Source organism: Episyrphus balteatus, chromosome 2 (assembly GCF_945859705.1).
Source record: "Episyrphus balteatus chromosome 2, idEpiBalt1.1, whole genome shotgun sequence".
NCBI lineage: Eukaryota > Metazoa > Arthropoda > Insecta > Diptera > Syrphidae > Episyrphus > Episyrphus balteatus.
In genome coordinates, this window is record NC_079135.1 from 78,247,742 (window position 1) to 78,261,093 (window position 13,352).

At 29.9% G+C, this 13,352-nt stretch overlaps 2 protein-coding genes across 2 annotated transcripts in view; both read right to left on the bottom strand.

Moving 5' to 3' along the window:
* LOC129910877 (uncharacterized) overlaps positions 1-13,352 on the bottom strand; it is a 244,216-nt gene that overhangs the window by 29,095 nt on the left and 201,769 nt on the right. The gene's annotated exons all lie outside the window — the stretch shown is intronic.
* Positions 1,157-10,949, bottom strand: LOC129910875 (protein big brother). The gene is made up of 3 exons (XM_055988464.1): positions 10,218-10,949; positions 5,079-5,267; positions 1,157-1,708 (listed from the first exon to the last, which is right to left on the bottom strand). The coding sequence occupies exons 1-3, from the start codon at positions 10,380-10,382 to the stop codon at positions 1,415-1,417; spliced, it is 648 nt and encodes a 215-aa protein (XP_055844439.1). The 5' UTR covers positions 10,383-10,949; the 3' UTR covers positions 1,157-1,414.

The window sequence follows — 13,352 nt, forward strand, 5'->3', positions numbered from 1 at the left end:
GTGTCATATCGCCAGATTACATGAATATAATTGCTAGATAAATCAACCATATTCTCTCTTTTAAGTGCAGTTTTTAAAAAAATCAAAAAATTAAATACAAAAAAAGCACGTATACACCTCAGTGTACGTGGACAAAGTGCAAATAATGTGAGTCACGTTTTTGACCTAGGTGTCAACACATTCAAACCGATATAACAAAGCACTTGCACTAAATAATTGAACAACAACTTCATCTTTTTTCTAATAAATAAACGTAATAACAAAATCCTTTAAAAAAAATCAAAAACTTAAAATTTCTTCGGCTTCTTAAATTCAGTATATTTTTAAAATATTCCAAAAAGAAAAATAAGCAAATACAAAAAATTTAACCCAAAACAAGTACACACAAATAAACAAAATATAAATAGAATGTTTTATTATAGTTTTGGTTACTTAGTAACCAAAAAGTCCTTTTTAAGGATTGTTTGGGTATCGAATGCACAATCCTGTACTGTAAGGTGACTGTGGTGCCAATTCTCATTCATAGAGGACTTTTTTCCCGGTGATGATGGTGCTTTGGTAAACAAATCGTGGATTACAAACTTTCATTTGAATGCACCTTAAAAAACTACATATCTAACAAAAGTGAAACCATTCAAATAATCATGTCTTCTTTACTGCCCAACATCTTAATCTAATGAATTTAAATTTTAAACTTTGAAAAGTGTGCCAGATGGAGTAAATAGTCTTCAATTTTCTTAATCAATTTCCGGTCAATTGATTACATTTTTTATACGGAGTTTCCTTTGGTAAATTATTAATTTTTTTTATAAATAAAACAAAAAGTTTATATTATTTTAAAGAAAAGATATCATATCTTGATACCCCTTTAGATATATTTTAAGTATTTTTATGATCTATTTAGCACTTTTATCTTCAATAATTACAAACACATATAACTGTAGTTATATTTATAAAAATTGCACTTAAAACAATTAAAACAATTTACATTATAAAAATTAATTTAAAATTTCAATCAATATAGTATAAAGAACATTTTAAAAAAGTAAATAAATTTATTATTCACAATAAATTCTATTTGAAGAAATTAAAAAAAAAAAAATACATACATTTTAAAATTAAAATTATAGGTAAACTTATGTATCAATAAAAAAAAATAAATGATAAGTAATAAAATCTCATTGAAAGTTCATTTAATATAAACGTAACTTTTTTTGTCAAAACAAACATTATGGTATTATTTTTATCTGTTATTGAATCGAACATAAAAAAAAAAAATCACATGAAGTCCAAGTGCCATTAAATGGCAAGATTTTGAGGCATAGTTTTTATCAATTTTTCTGTTGTTTTTTGTCGATTAACTATTCCTATTTTTTGTTTTCTTATTTAATTAGTATTATTTTAATCAGTCAAACTATCGCCTCCACATTCCTGCTCCAACACCAACTCCAATACCACCAGAAGCTACACCGCGACGTACAGCTTCCATCTCATCTTGGCGACTATCTCGGTATGCACGCTTTGTATCTTCAAATTCACGAAGTCTTTGGTTATATCTATCGATTTGTTCACGTAGAATTGCATCTTCGTGGATGGCTCGACGTTCATCATATTCTAAACATCCAACTCCATCAAGTCTCTCCAAATCTAACCAGCCTCTAAAACGTACACAAACGCCATTCATTATAAAGTGAGATTTAATGTGGACCTGCAAAAACAAATGAAAGAAAAAATATAAGTTAAGTTTGACAGATTGTAATAAATCAATAAATTTAAACCCTAGGAATAAGTACCACCCCAAAGCATCAATCAAAACATATTATCATTTTCTGCAGACATAGTATCTATTTAAATTTCAAAATGGCCACCAAAAATTGAAACTAAAAGGAACTGTTGAAGAATTGATTTTCAAGTTTTTCAAGCTTAACAGCATAGATACACAATTTCAAGGATGTGAGAGATGAGCAAAATTAAAATGTCTGCCTTTTCGTTTCCATAGAAATATCGATTGAATTGTCCCCCAAAGGCGATTTTAGTCTCTTCGATGTAGCTTATCTATATGATACATACTTGGGTACCAAATTCCATCTGTCTGTCGCATGTAATATATCTTGATTCTATACAAACTGACGCATGCGAAACTCAAAAAGATACTTGTTTCTCTACAAATGCAAAGTATATAAAAGCAGCCATTTTGAAACAACCTTATTTACCAAAAAGTCATGTTAAATTGATATTCTATCTATTCATGAGTATGGGTACTTGAAAAAGGGTGTTTTTTGTATTCTTCTCAATTTTTTTGTTTTTGCGCAACCTGCTGGTAAAATGTGTTTTATTTGATTTTTGAGAAAAGATACTTTTTTCAGTAGAATATTATACACAAAGGAATCCCATTCAAAAATTTTAACATGAATGTGTGAAAATACAGAAAAAGACCCCCCACCAACTAAACAATGACCCCGGAAGTCGCAAATAAACAATTAGGACGGTTAATTGCAGACATTTTTATAGTATTTTACTAGAATTATGTTTCAATTTATTGAAAAGACTTCCCGACAGCAAACAAAAAACAAAATAGGGAAGGAAATATACAACAAGACACAAAGAATATACGGATTCTGAACATTGAACCCCTGAAACATGACACAACTGCACGGTCATTTGTTAAATACATTCTATGTCCAAAAAGAGTCGGTGGTCCGAAGAACTTCTTTGTCCTTTTAAATGCATCAAACTCCAGACTCTCACACAGCTTGAAGTCGGCAACACAATTTTCGATACGACATATGTTTAACATGCCCTTCAGGGAATACCTATTCGTAAAATATTTTCACTTGCTATATTCTGGTGCTGCGACACCTTCCTCTCTCTTGTAACAACAAGACCAATTAAATGAAATTGTTTTGTTTTTCTTTTTGTATCTTTTTTCCTTTAGGCCATCGATCAAATGTTCGGTAAGAAGAAATCGTATTTTTTTGACCCTTGAACGTCATTTATTTGACATGGACAAGGTAATTATCCGTAAAAAGAGGAACTTTTTCAAAATCCTTCTTATTTGACACCATATATTCCTAATATAGGAAGAAGAAAAGAAATATCGAAGAACAAAATTACGAGCACTTTAGTTTTTCTTTTTATTTAACATAATTCAAAAACATCCTTCGCAATTTAAAGAGAAGGATATTGTTTCCATTTTTATTTTATATAATCCTCCTCAATTAACTCTACTTGAGAGTTTTGCTCTGACACATTTCCAACAACTGTTGCTCGCGTGCCATTCAACCGATCATGCAACTTGAGAAAGGCCAAAGGCAGCAGGTCCTTGAGTTTACTCCTGCTATATGCACCTCGTACCTATATTGATCTTTCAAGAGCAATTAAGGCGGCATAACACTGTAGTATGGCGTGCTTGTGTTTGCTTTTTTTTAAGTATCGATCCATCAAATTACAAACACGATATGGGTTATTGAAAAGGAGTTTATTTATGCATACATCTACTTGAGAAATGACTTTTCGTATCCTTCGTGGAGGTATAAATAACTGAAAAATTGCTTTCACATTTGAATCGTTTATTTGCAAAACATGATAAGTCCATTCTGAAATTTTTTTGTTAAACCCACAAAAAGGATGATTTTATTTATTCTTATGAATTAAAATCTTATTTAATAGATACTTTGATATATAAGGAAAATATTTGCATTTAAAGTAAAGATAAAACTTGATAAATACAAAGAATATGTCGTCTGAAACTTTTTATGATGAAATGGACTTATAATGTTTTGAAAATAAACGATTCATTTGTAAGTCAACTGATAGAAAGTTATGAAATATTTTTGTGAAACAAAGTATCATTACATCAAATATTAAATAATATACCTATTTTCCTCAATTGGATCGAGAGTGAATTGATATCACTTTTCAATTTCACGTGAAATGAAATTACATGTTCTTCTACAAAAAAAAAGAAAAATTTCGAAATTGCTTTGAACTTTTTTTTTAAAGCTCTAAAATATTTTACGGGCTAAGCACAATTTCGTCATTTTCGAGTTTTGACCATATTCAAATTTTTTTTTAATGACAGCTTTAACAAAATAAAAACAAAAACTGTTTTATATAGAACACAATTTACAAGTTTTTTAAATAACGCTTTTCGATAAGACTCACCGTTTAAGAACAATATGCAAAAGTTCTTTATTTTCGACATTTGACACATTTTCAAATTGCGATATTTTCTAAACGATTGTGCTCGTGGGAAAAAAGGGTCATTAAATTTTTTTAAGTCGTCTATACATATATTTTTTTTGATAGCTTCCCCGTTTCAAAGTAATATTTGAAAAACAATTTTCGACATTTAACTTTGAATAACTTATATACACATATGGGATTTTTGGGAACTTTTGACATTTTACTTTAATCAATGTTCCAATGTGATGTACCAATTTTCAGCTCTAAGCGAACTGTTTCTGGCTTTGCACTTTGTATGTGTACCTATTTTGTCTATACCTATTAAATACTCTCCTCTCTTTTGGTTAGGTTTTTTTTTAAGTTCTGGCTCAATTTTTTCTGCAAGAAATATCGAAAAATGTTTAATCTTGAAAACTTGAATAAGTTTTGCACAAATATTACCATCGTTTTTTTTTAGATGAACTTTCCCGCATTTTCTACACTAATTAAAAAAAAAAAAAAAAAAAACGGAAAGCTATGACTTTCTGTGTTTTTTTTTAATCCAATTGATTCCGTTGATTACATATATTTTGTTCAAAACTAACATTTCGATTTCAATACCCAGAGAAAAACAAAATAAAAAATCCACCTATTACCTAAGAACGAAAGTGCATTTTATAAGCCTCATCTCAACACTCTGTAACTAATTAAATTGAAACACCACTCTTCAGTCTTAATTCCAATCGATCATGACAAAATTAAAAAAAAAAAAAAACTGAAATTACAATGAAACCAATGGTCAATTATGCAATGATAATTGGAGAGTACCTAAATCCCTAAGTGTAACGAAAGCCAACTCAGATAAAAACCTCATTTTACTGTCAATAATAGATATCAATAACAACTCAACTCACCTTTCCATGCTCTTTGTCGAAATCACATTCTTTGTCCTGAATATAAGGATTCTGATTGGCATTGAAAACTAATTGCAAATTCGTTCCGGATGCGACAAAAGAAATTTCCGTATGCCCTTCGCGGCAACCATTTTGAAAGCGTATTTGACGTTCTTCTAATGCTCTTTCTCTATAGCCTGTGTATCGAACCTGCAAAGAAAATTAATTTATTAAAAATGAACTAAATATTTAAACATAAATATTTTGTCAATAAAAAAAGAAATTATAATAAAATAATGCTTTAAATTTGTTAAAGAATGTATAAATTGCAAGATATGAGGTGCATAACAGATATCGGGAGGTAGATAGGATTTAAATTTATCAAAGGTTTTGAATACAAGGAAATAATTTTACTCCTAACATACGAAAGAAATAGTTAAGTTTGTAGAAGGTCCAAGTCGGTTAACTATAGTTTGGATGAGATGGGTTTCAGGCTTGCATATTAAAAAAAATAGGAGGTCTCTTTAAGACCTCCGAGAAAATTTCTAGGAAAGCCTTCATACTTCAGTTAATCAAGGCCCTTTAAAACTTTCTTCAATAGTACTGCAAAAACTTAGAATTAGAACGAGGCCCAAGAATTACATATTACTAAGATGAAAAAAACGTGAAAAATTGTTCAAAAATTCAAAGTTTTGAAATTAAACGTAGTTCCGTTCCAAAATGGTTTGTACAAATCCTTGTCCTTCTTTTCATACAAGCCAAAAATTAATTTCCAATTTACCTCTCAGAACCAAATTGTTTTTTTGAATGTTTCTGTCAACAAGAAATTTTATACGAATTTCTTATATTTATTAAAATCGTTACAAAAATATAAAAATGTTTAAACACTGAAACAACTAAGGCACTTAAAACCAATTTGATGCTTTTGTTAAAATTATCTTCTTAAAATAATAAGATTTCTTATAAAAATAAATGGCATACGTTTAAATTCTGTTAAAATCAAAGTGAAATTTCATTCTAAAAACAATTTTCTTCTTAAAACAATTTATTTGGATCTGCTAAAAATGAAGTGATTTCTCATTGATTTTTTATTAATTCTTCAAAAATAAAAGGTTGTTCAACTTAATTTAAAAAGATTCTTTTCTTTTGGCATACATTTTGTAGCGTATAGATGCTTTATTTAGGTGCAAGAAATTAAGAAGATTTGTCTTCTAATTTTAAGACGGCAGTCTTCTTGGCAAAAAAATCATACATAAGGCTAGGCGCACACATGAAATTTTAGTCGCGCGATTATTCAGTCGCAAAAATGGATCACAAGGATTTCAATGTCTGTGCACAGGCACACACATGCTTCCCGCGATTAAAAATTTGAAAATTGTGTCTACAGTCATTGAAATTCTTGTCATCTAATTTGTGACTGAATAATCGCGCGATCAAAATCGCATGTGTGCGCCTAGCCTAAATCCGCTTAGTTAAATACAGATTCTATTTGTTTTTAGCATGGCTCATGTTATTAAACGCTTACATGTTCGTATCATATCAGGTTTTGTTGCGTCAAAACTACAATAATTCTAGAGGTGCATAGTTAATCTTTCGGTTATTTTAAAATTCATCTAAATACAAAAGGTGCCCAACTATGCCATAAAATATTCATTTTGGTATCTAAATATTTTACTTAAGAGGCGTTGTTTAAAATTTAAGATGTCACAAATTTCCATAGACCTGTATTTCTTTTAATAGGTTAAGAATTTACGACACCAACCTATCCAAAGCAACATCTTAATTGTCACCTAGTTGATGAATCTACCTAACATCTCTTCTTAAACGGCCTTGATACAAAAATAAGCAGGTATCTCTCTAAAGTAGTTCTCTGTCGAACTATATTTATCAACAAAAAGAATGACAACAAACACTAATTTCCCAGAATAAGCAAAGATTTGACTTCAACTATGACTAGGACCATTGATGTGATCAGATAAAAACCCAATCTGCGTCATCAACCTAAAAAAATTAAAAACTATCAGGTAACAATGACGGCTAGCCTATCGCGTGTGGGTAAATCACCAGATTTTACCTGTAGGCTATGGGCAGTTAAACAATAAAAAAAAACAACATCAAAAAAGAAATCCCCGAATGTGTACCTTCATATAATAAACACAATACTATTTTAATCGAAGATGAAGACCCGAAGGTGATGCCGTTGATTGCATTTAAATGAGACGAAATCTCAGAAACACCTCATTGTTTTTTTCTTGTGACAAAAAGGGGGTTTCCATATTAGTCTAGTTCTGAGAATTTAATTTTTTTGATTAAGATTCATTGTAATTAACAAATTAACGCTTGTAGAAATCTCTCAGTTGTCAATAACTTAGTGATTATGTTTGAAAAGTTATACCTACTCTCAGGCAAAGCCGGCTTTTCGATGATTCACAATGTGTGGAAGTCCACATGTTTGAATATTCTTGATGAATCATTTAAATAAATTATTATGGTATCATTAACCTTTTTACTTATATAAGTTAGTATGGTGTGTGACCGGCTGATTGTGAAATAAGTATAGGTTATATACATTAAAATCGATTTTTAAGCTGTTTGTCAACACACGTTTTTTGTGTCACGTATGACAGAAAGTAAAAACAAGACTTTGACGTCAATTTTTTTAGCAGCTTAAAAATTACAATGTTTACCGATTAACGGATTTTTCAAAGCGTGTGTATATGCAAAAAACTTCCATTAATCGTTAGACATTTTTTTAATTTTTTCCATTCGTCAATGAAAGTAGAATTAAAGTTTAAAATTTGCTGCAGACATGTTTTCCTCTACAAATTGATGTCCACTTAAAGATGAATAGGTGCGTTCCATTTATTGTTGGAAGATACTTTAAGATCGTTCCACTAATTGTAGCAAGTCTTTGACGTAGGTACCTACTTAATAATTTAGTCAATAAAATCAGAAGTTAACAGAACCAGTAAGAACCAGTAAGACATCCAACTTTGCCGTCCCCAGAAAATAGTCTAGGACATTTATGAAATTTTATATGTTTGACCCAGCAGTTTACCGCATCACAAAACTTTTTGTCTCATGTACCATAAAGAATTGGTTGAAAATTTAAACCATAATTTTTGTTCGCACTTGCATAATACATATTTTGGATGCTATTTGCGTTTTCGATGTATATCCTTGTTTCTTTTGCTTCTAGAAAAAAAGTTCAACAGAATATCTGCAAGTAATTTAAATTTCCTACATTAATGTTAGGCAAATTTTTCGATATTACTGATAGGAAGAAAGTTTTAGATAAACAAAGTTAAAATACAAGATTTTTCAAGAAAAATGAACAAATGAATTTCAGGCATGGTCTGATGTACAACAAATACGGTTATTGAAGGTTTTGAATGAAGAACAACAACTTGTGTGTGTTTCCACCAAGTTCGTTTATTGTATGTATAAAATCACCCAAGAAGAAAAGAAAATTAGTTCGACGGTCTTTTTGGATAGAACGCAAGCTTTTGAAAAAAGTTTAATGCGAAAGCCTAAAATTCAAATTAAGACAAATCCTGCCTAATTTATAAAATATTTTGAGTGTTTCTAGAGAAAATTATTTTCCACTTTAGATTGACCCTCTGTCGGCACACGGGTGCAAATTTGGCACGGCAAAAATAAAAAAATAAGGATTAAAAAAAGTGGCCGCAAAAAAGTCTCTTTATAATGATGAAAATACATTTTCCTCGGAAAATTCTACATCAATTTACCTTATGTATGATTCTCTATAAAATATTGGGACTGAAAAAAGTTCTAGCGACATGAAAAAGTACAAACCAAACTCGCACCCGTCTGTCTATCACGTAACAAAAAAGAGGTGAGCTTTGCCTACAGAGGGTTAAGAAGCGAGTATTTAACTTAACAGAAATAGAAGCTTTGATAGCTGCGTTCCTTTGGGCACATTTAAAACGGCTTTGAATTACTTTAGTACTAGAACTAGTACTAGTAATAGTAGTTGAAAGCAACTTCAAGTAGGTGCAAGACTAAGAGGTAGATAAATGTTCCCAAAGGAACGCAGCTGATATCAGTAGTGTCTAGGGGCAATTTTGTACCTTTTGATTACACGCAACATTTTTCAAAGAGATAACTACTTTAGTGTTCTGGATTAGTAAGAATAAGCAGTTTATCAGCGGCAAATTCTTTCTTTAGGATACTCAAAAGGTCATCGATTTGAATTTTCAATATCAATCTTCAATCATAATATTCTGGAAAACTCTAATTTCTCACTTTGTATCTGGAAACCAAGTATACGCAGATCCCGCTAAATTTTAGCTTCCATGCAAAATTTTCCCAAAAATTTAGCCGTTTAGAGTTTTGTGCAAATTCAACGAGAAAATTAATATAACATTTTTTATCTATCACAATTTAGCAGACAAAAAATAAGTCAAGAAAGATGGGACAAAATAATGTCAGCAAATAATGTGCTGCATGTCAACGCAAAAGTAAGTCGTATGACAGACCAAGGGGGGATCAAGTTTCATTTATTATCCAACAATGAAATAAACAAATGTCAAAATGAAAACTTATTGCAAACTTCTTACTTAATTAGTTTAAGAGAGCCGATAGCAAAATTTGGGACTGCAGATATAACCAAAAAGTACGCAGTTTATAGGTAAAGTGTTCTAGTACCTACCGAAAACAAAGATCTGGAAGGTATTATTAGCTACTTTTTTCACAAATCTCAAAATTCATTGCGAAAACTCATTTGTCGAAACAAAAATGGAAACAAAGGTGTTTTCAATATATTTTACACTGACAGAAATTGATACCATATTTAACACTAACAAACAAAGTCTTGAAAAAAAAACTTAACTTATTTCGTTCATTGGTTAGTTATGCTATTCAAAATAGTTTTAAGAACCATAGACGTAAAATTTGAAGTGTCCTCATAACAAAGTACACAGACTGCATAAAAAACAAGGAGGAACGGTGGGGTCTCACTTATAGACAAGAGTATACTCTTCTGCTGTTATTCTTGTAAAAAGATTTATTTAAAAAAAAAACTGCACACCAATTATTGCCGCTATTTTTAAAATTTTTGATTTTTCTGCAGAAAAATATATTCATAAAAATCTGCGAGCGAAAACAAAAATCGATTGCGATAGAAATGATGACACTCACCTCACTTTCTCGACTTAATCTTCGAAAAAGTTCATCACTTTCGAATTTGGCCTTTTGATCGGGCACAACACGAGGCATTTTGAATATGAAACGTGGCTTTGGCTGCTCATAGAGCCCGATTGTATCGTATGGTATCATACCAGCCAAAGCTGCTGCGTCATTCATGTTTAAGTAGGAAATTTTTGAAATTTTTTTTTATCACTTAAAACAACAAAAATATTTTTTATCACAAAACCACGGGGTTTGTTTAGTGGTAAATGTTTATTTTTTTTTCTTCTAATCTTCAATCGATTATGTAATTAGTTTTACTTTGTTTTGTGTTATCTTATCACTGACTTTTTTTTCTTCTCTCTCTCAAATGTCCTGTTATCAAAAGTCACAAAAAAATTTTCACACACTATTTTCTTAGGCGACGGAGAATCATACAATTCTTGTGATAAGTTTGACGCACACCCGACTGTGACGACGGTCGATTAATAACTGTGCTCACTGTTCAACTTAGAGCTATTCTTGCTTTCGTTATTCATCCATTTTCTGTAGTCCTTTGTTTGTGATGCTTTGGTTATATACTTTAGAGCCAGGGTTTTTCAGTATAGATTCTGGATAAAAGGGGATTGAAGCAAGGATAGGGAATAGTAATTGAAAAAAAGGGAATGTGAGGATATCTTTGGTATGGTAAAAGTACGGGAATTCCCTTATTTACTTTGATGATTTATTGAAATCCGGTTTCAACCCTGAGATTTTGTTGCAGGTAATTCTTTTAGAGATACCGACTCTCAAACACTACTATTGCTATTGCGTTTATAAATATAATAAATAGAGGGCGGAGCGTATGCACTGTAAATAGACATCCATGGGATTTTATTGGGTGGTGTTTTGTGTTCTGCTTGGTTGTTTATTTTAGGATTGAAATAATGAAGGTAGCACATTTCAAATTTTTGTTTGTCTAGATTTGTGTACAATATTTATGCCAGGGGAATGTTTAAAATGGTCTATTTTATTTGCAATTGATTTTAAAGTGTAGTAAAGACAGGCGTATTTATAAGAAAATTTTAAAGGTTGTCTAACTTTAAGGAGCCTCAGAACAGGACTAAAGTAGGTATAAAATTCGTATATTTGCATAAAAACAATATAAGCACTGGACCGACGTAATTGTTTGATAATTTTTTTTAAATTATATTTTTTATCCATGAACGGTACTTTTCAAAAGAATATTTTTAAGGATATATTTGCAAAAAAAGTATAAGTGATTCAACTTTTTTTCATAGGATATGTCTAAAACATGCGTTGTTAGAAGCGGAGCTCGTTATTTCGATTTTAAAAGGTCATTTTTTGAAATGAAAATTTTACCGCTTACCTAACAGAGAAAAATGATACTTTTATGTAATTTGTTCTTGCAAACTGGGAAGAAATTTTGTTTCCCTAAAACACATGACTTTACCTCCTAGTTAATAAAATGTTCGAGTATTAGTAGAGTAACTAAAGCAAATTATAAGGGAACCCGGCCGAACAGCTCAGATTTTGACGATTTTTTTTTTTTCAAACGTAGGTAATTAAAAACACTTTAAAGTCTATAGATTAAAAATTGCCGATATTGCCGTATTGTTTTTTTTTTTAAATTAAAATTAATTTTTTTTTAACAAAAACATTTTTTTTTTGCTTCAATTTCATAAAACAAATGATAGCAAAAGATTCTGTAGGTAATTTAAGAAAAAAAAATATAAAGGAGTAAGGGACAATCTTCCATCGTTTAAGCGATAAATGAAATTTTCTCATAATCTGACTTCAAACACAAAAAAAATATTTTGAACGGCAACACCTACAATATTTTAAAATACATTTTTAAAAAGCCAGAAGCTCATTCTTATCTCTTAAATTTAAATCCACTAAATTTAATTAAGAGTTTTTGAAAAATTGGTCCTCAAACTCAGAATTAAAAAAAAAAAAAATTATTAAAAAAATTTAAAATGACTTTTTCCAAACTTTTTGTAATAAAATATGAATTTATTTTTAAAAAAATTTGCCCATAGTTTAATCAGTTGAATTCCGAAGCAGAAAAGGTAATATATGTATGTATATTAGTGTGGTCCACGTTATAAGGCAAAAAAATAAACCATATAATTCATTAGTTCCCCACCCATTATTTTGCTACAGACATCAATACCAACATATGCTGAAAGTTTTAGCCTTCAAAACTAAAAGGAAGAGGGCGCTCATCAGCTTTGGAATATTAGACTTTGTTACCCTTACCTTACCCTTAATATCTGATTATATCGTATTAGGACTTGGCTTGAGGTTGCAATTTGGATTAAACATGATAAACACGCATGTTCCCGACAACCAAGTAAATGATTTTCACGTTTCTTTGATTTTGAGTCATTAGCTCGTATTTCATTGATTAATTCTGTTTTGATAACTTTAAGCAAAAAATACTTAAAGACGAATTTAAATGAACAAAAATTATTATCTGTGAAAATATCACTTAACTATTGGTTTTTTATGAAAAACTTTACCACATCATAACTTAATTCACTTGATAAATCAAAACAGGAGTTAATTACTAGGCATGAGGACCCAGCTATACCAGCATCTGAGCAAAAACTTTGAGCCTGTTGAGCGCCAACTTACACTTCACCTAAAAAGCTGAAATTTCACGTGTGTAATACAAAACACATATGCAACCAATTTTTGAGTGGGGAACAACGGAAATGTAAAAACCAAAAAAGTGGACCACCTTAATGTATATCACACTTTTGAAAAAAAATTAAAAATATCTTTAATTTCAATGGGTTTTTTTTATAAAAACTGAATTTTTGCATTGAAATAATTAATTTTCTCAAAGACTTTGGTAAATAAGAACTTTAAATTTTTACTATTTAACTTTCAACAGTAAGGGTTATTAAATGAATAAAAAATATTTTTATATTTAGATGCTGAACTTTAAAAAAAAATAAGTAAAATTTTTTTTTAAAACTTCTATTATAAAAAAAGATCTTCGAAAATGAAATACTTTTTATTTTGTTTCATAAACCGTAATACATTTTGACAATTTCTTTTATAATTTCAAATCATAATAAATGTGGCCAAAAAAAATTAAAAATAAATGCATTTTATATTACGAAAAAGTTTTAAAAA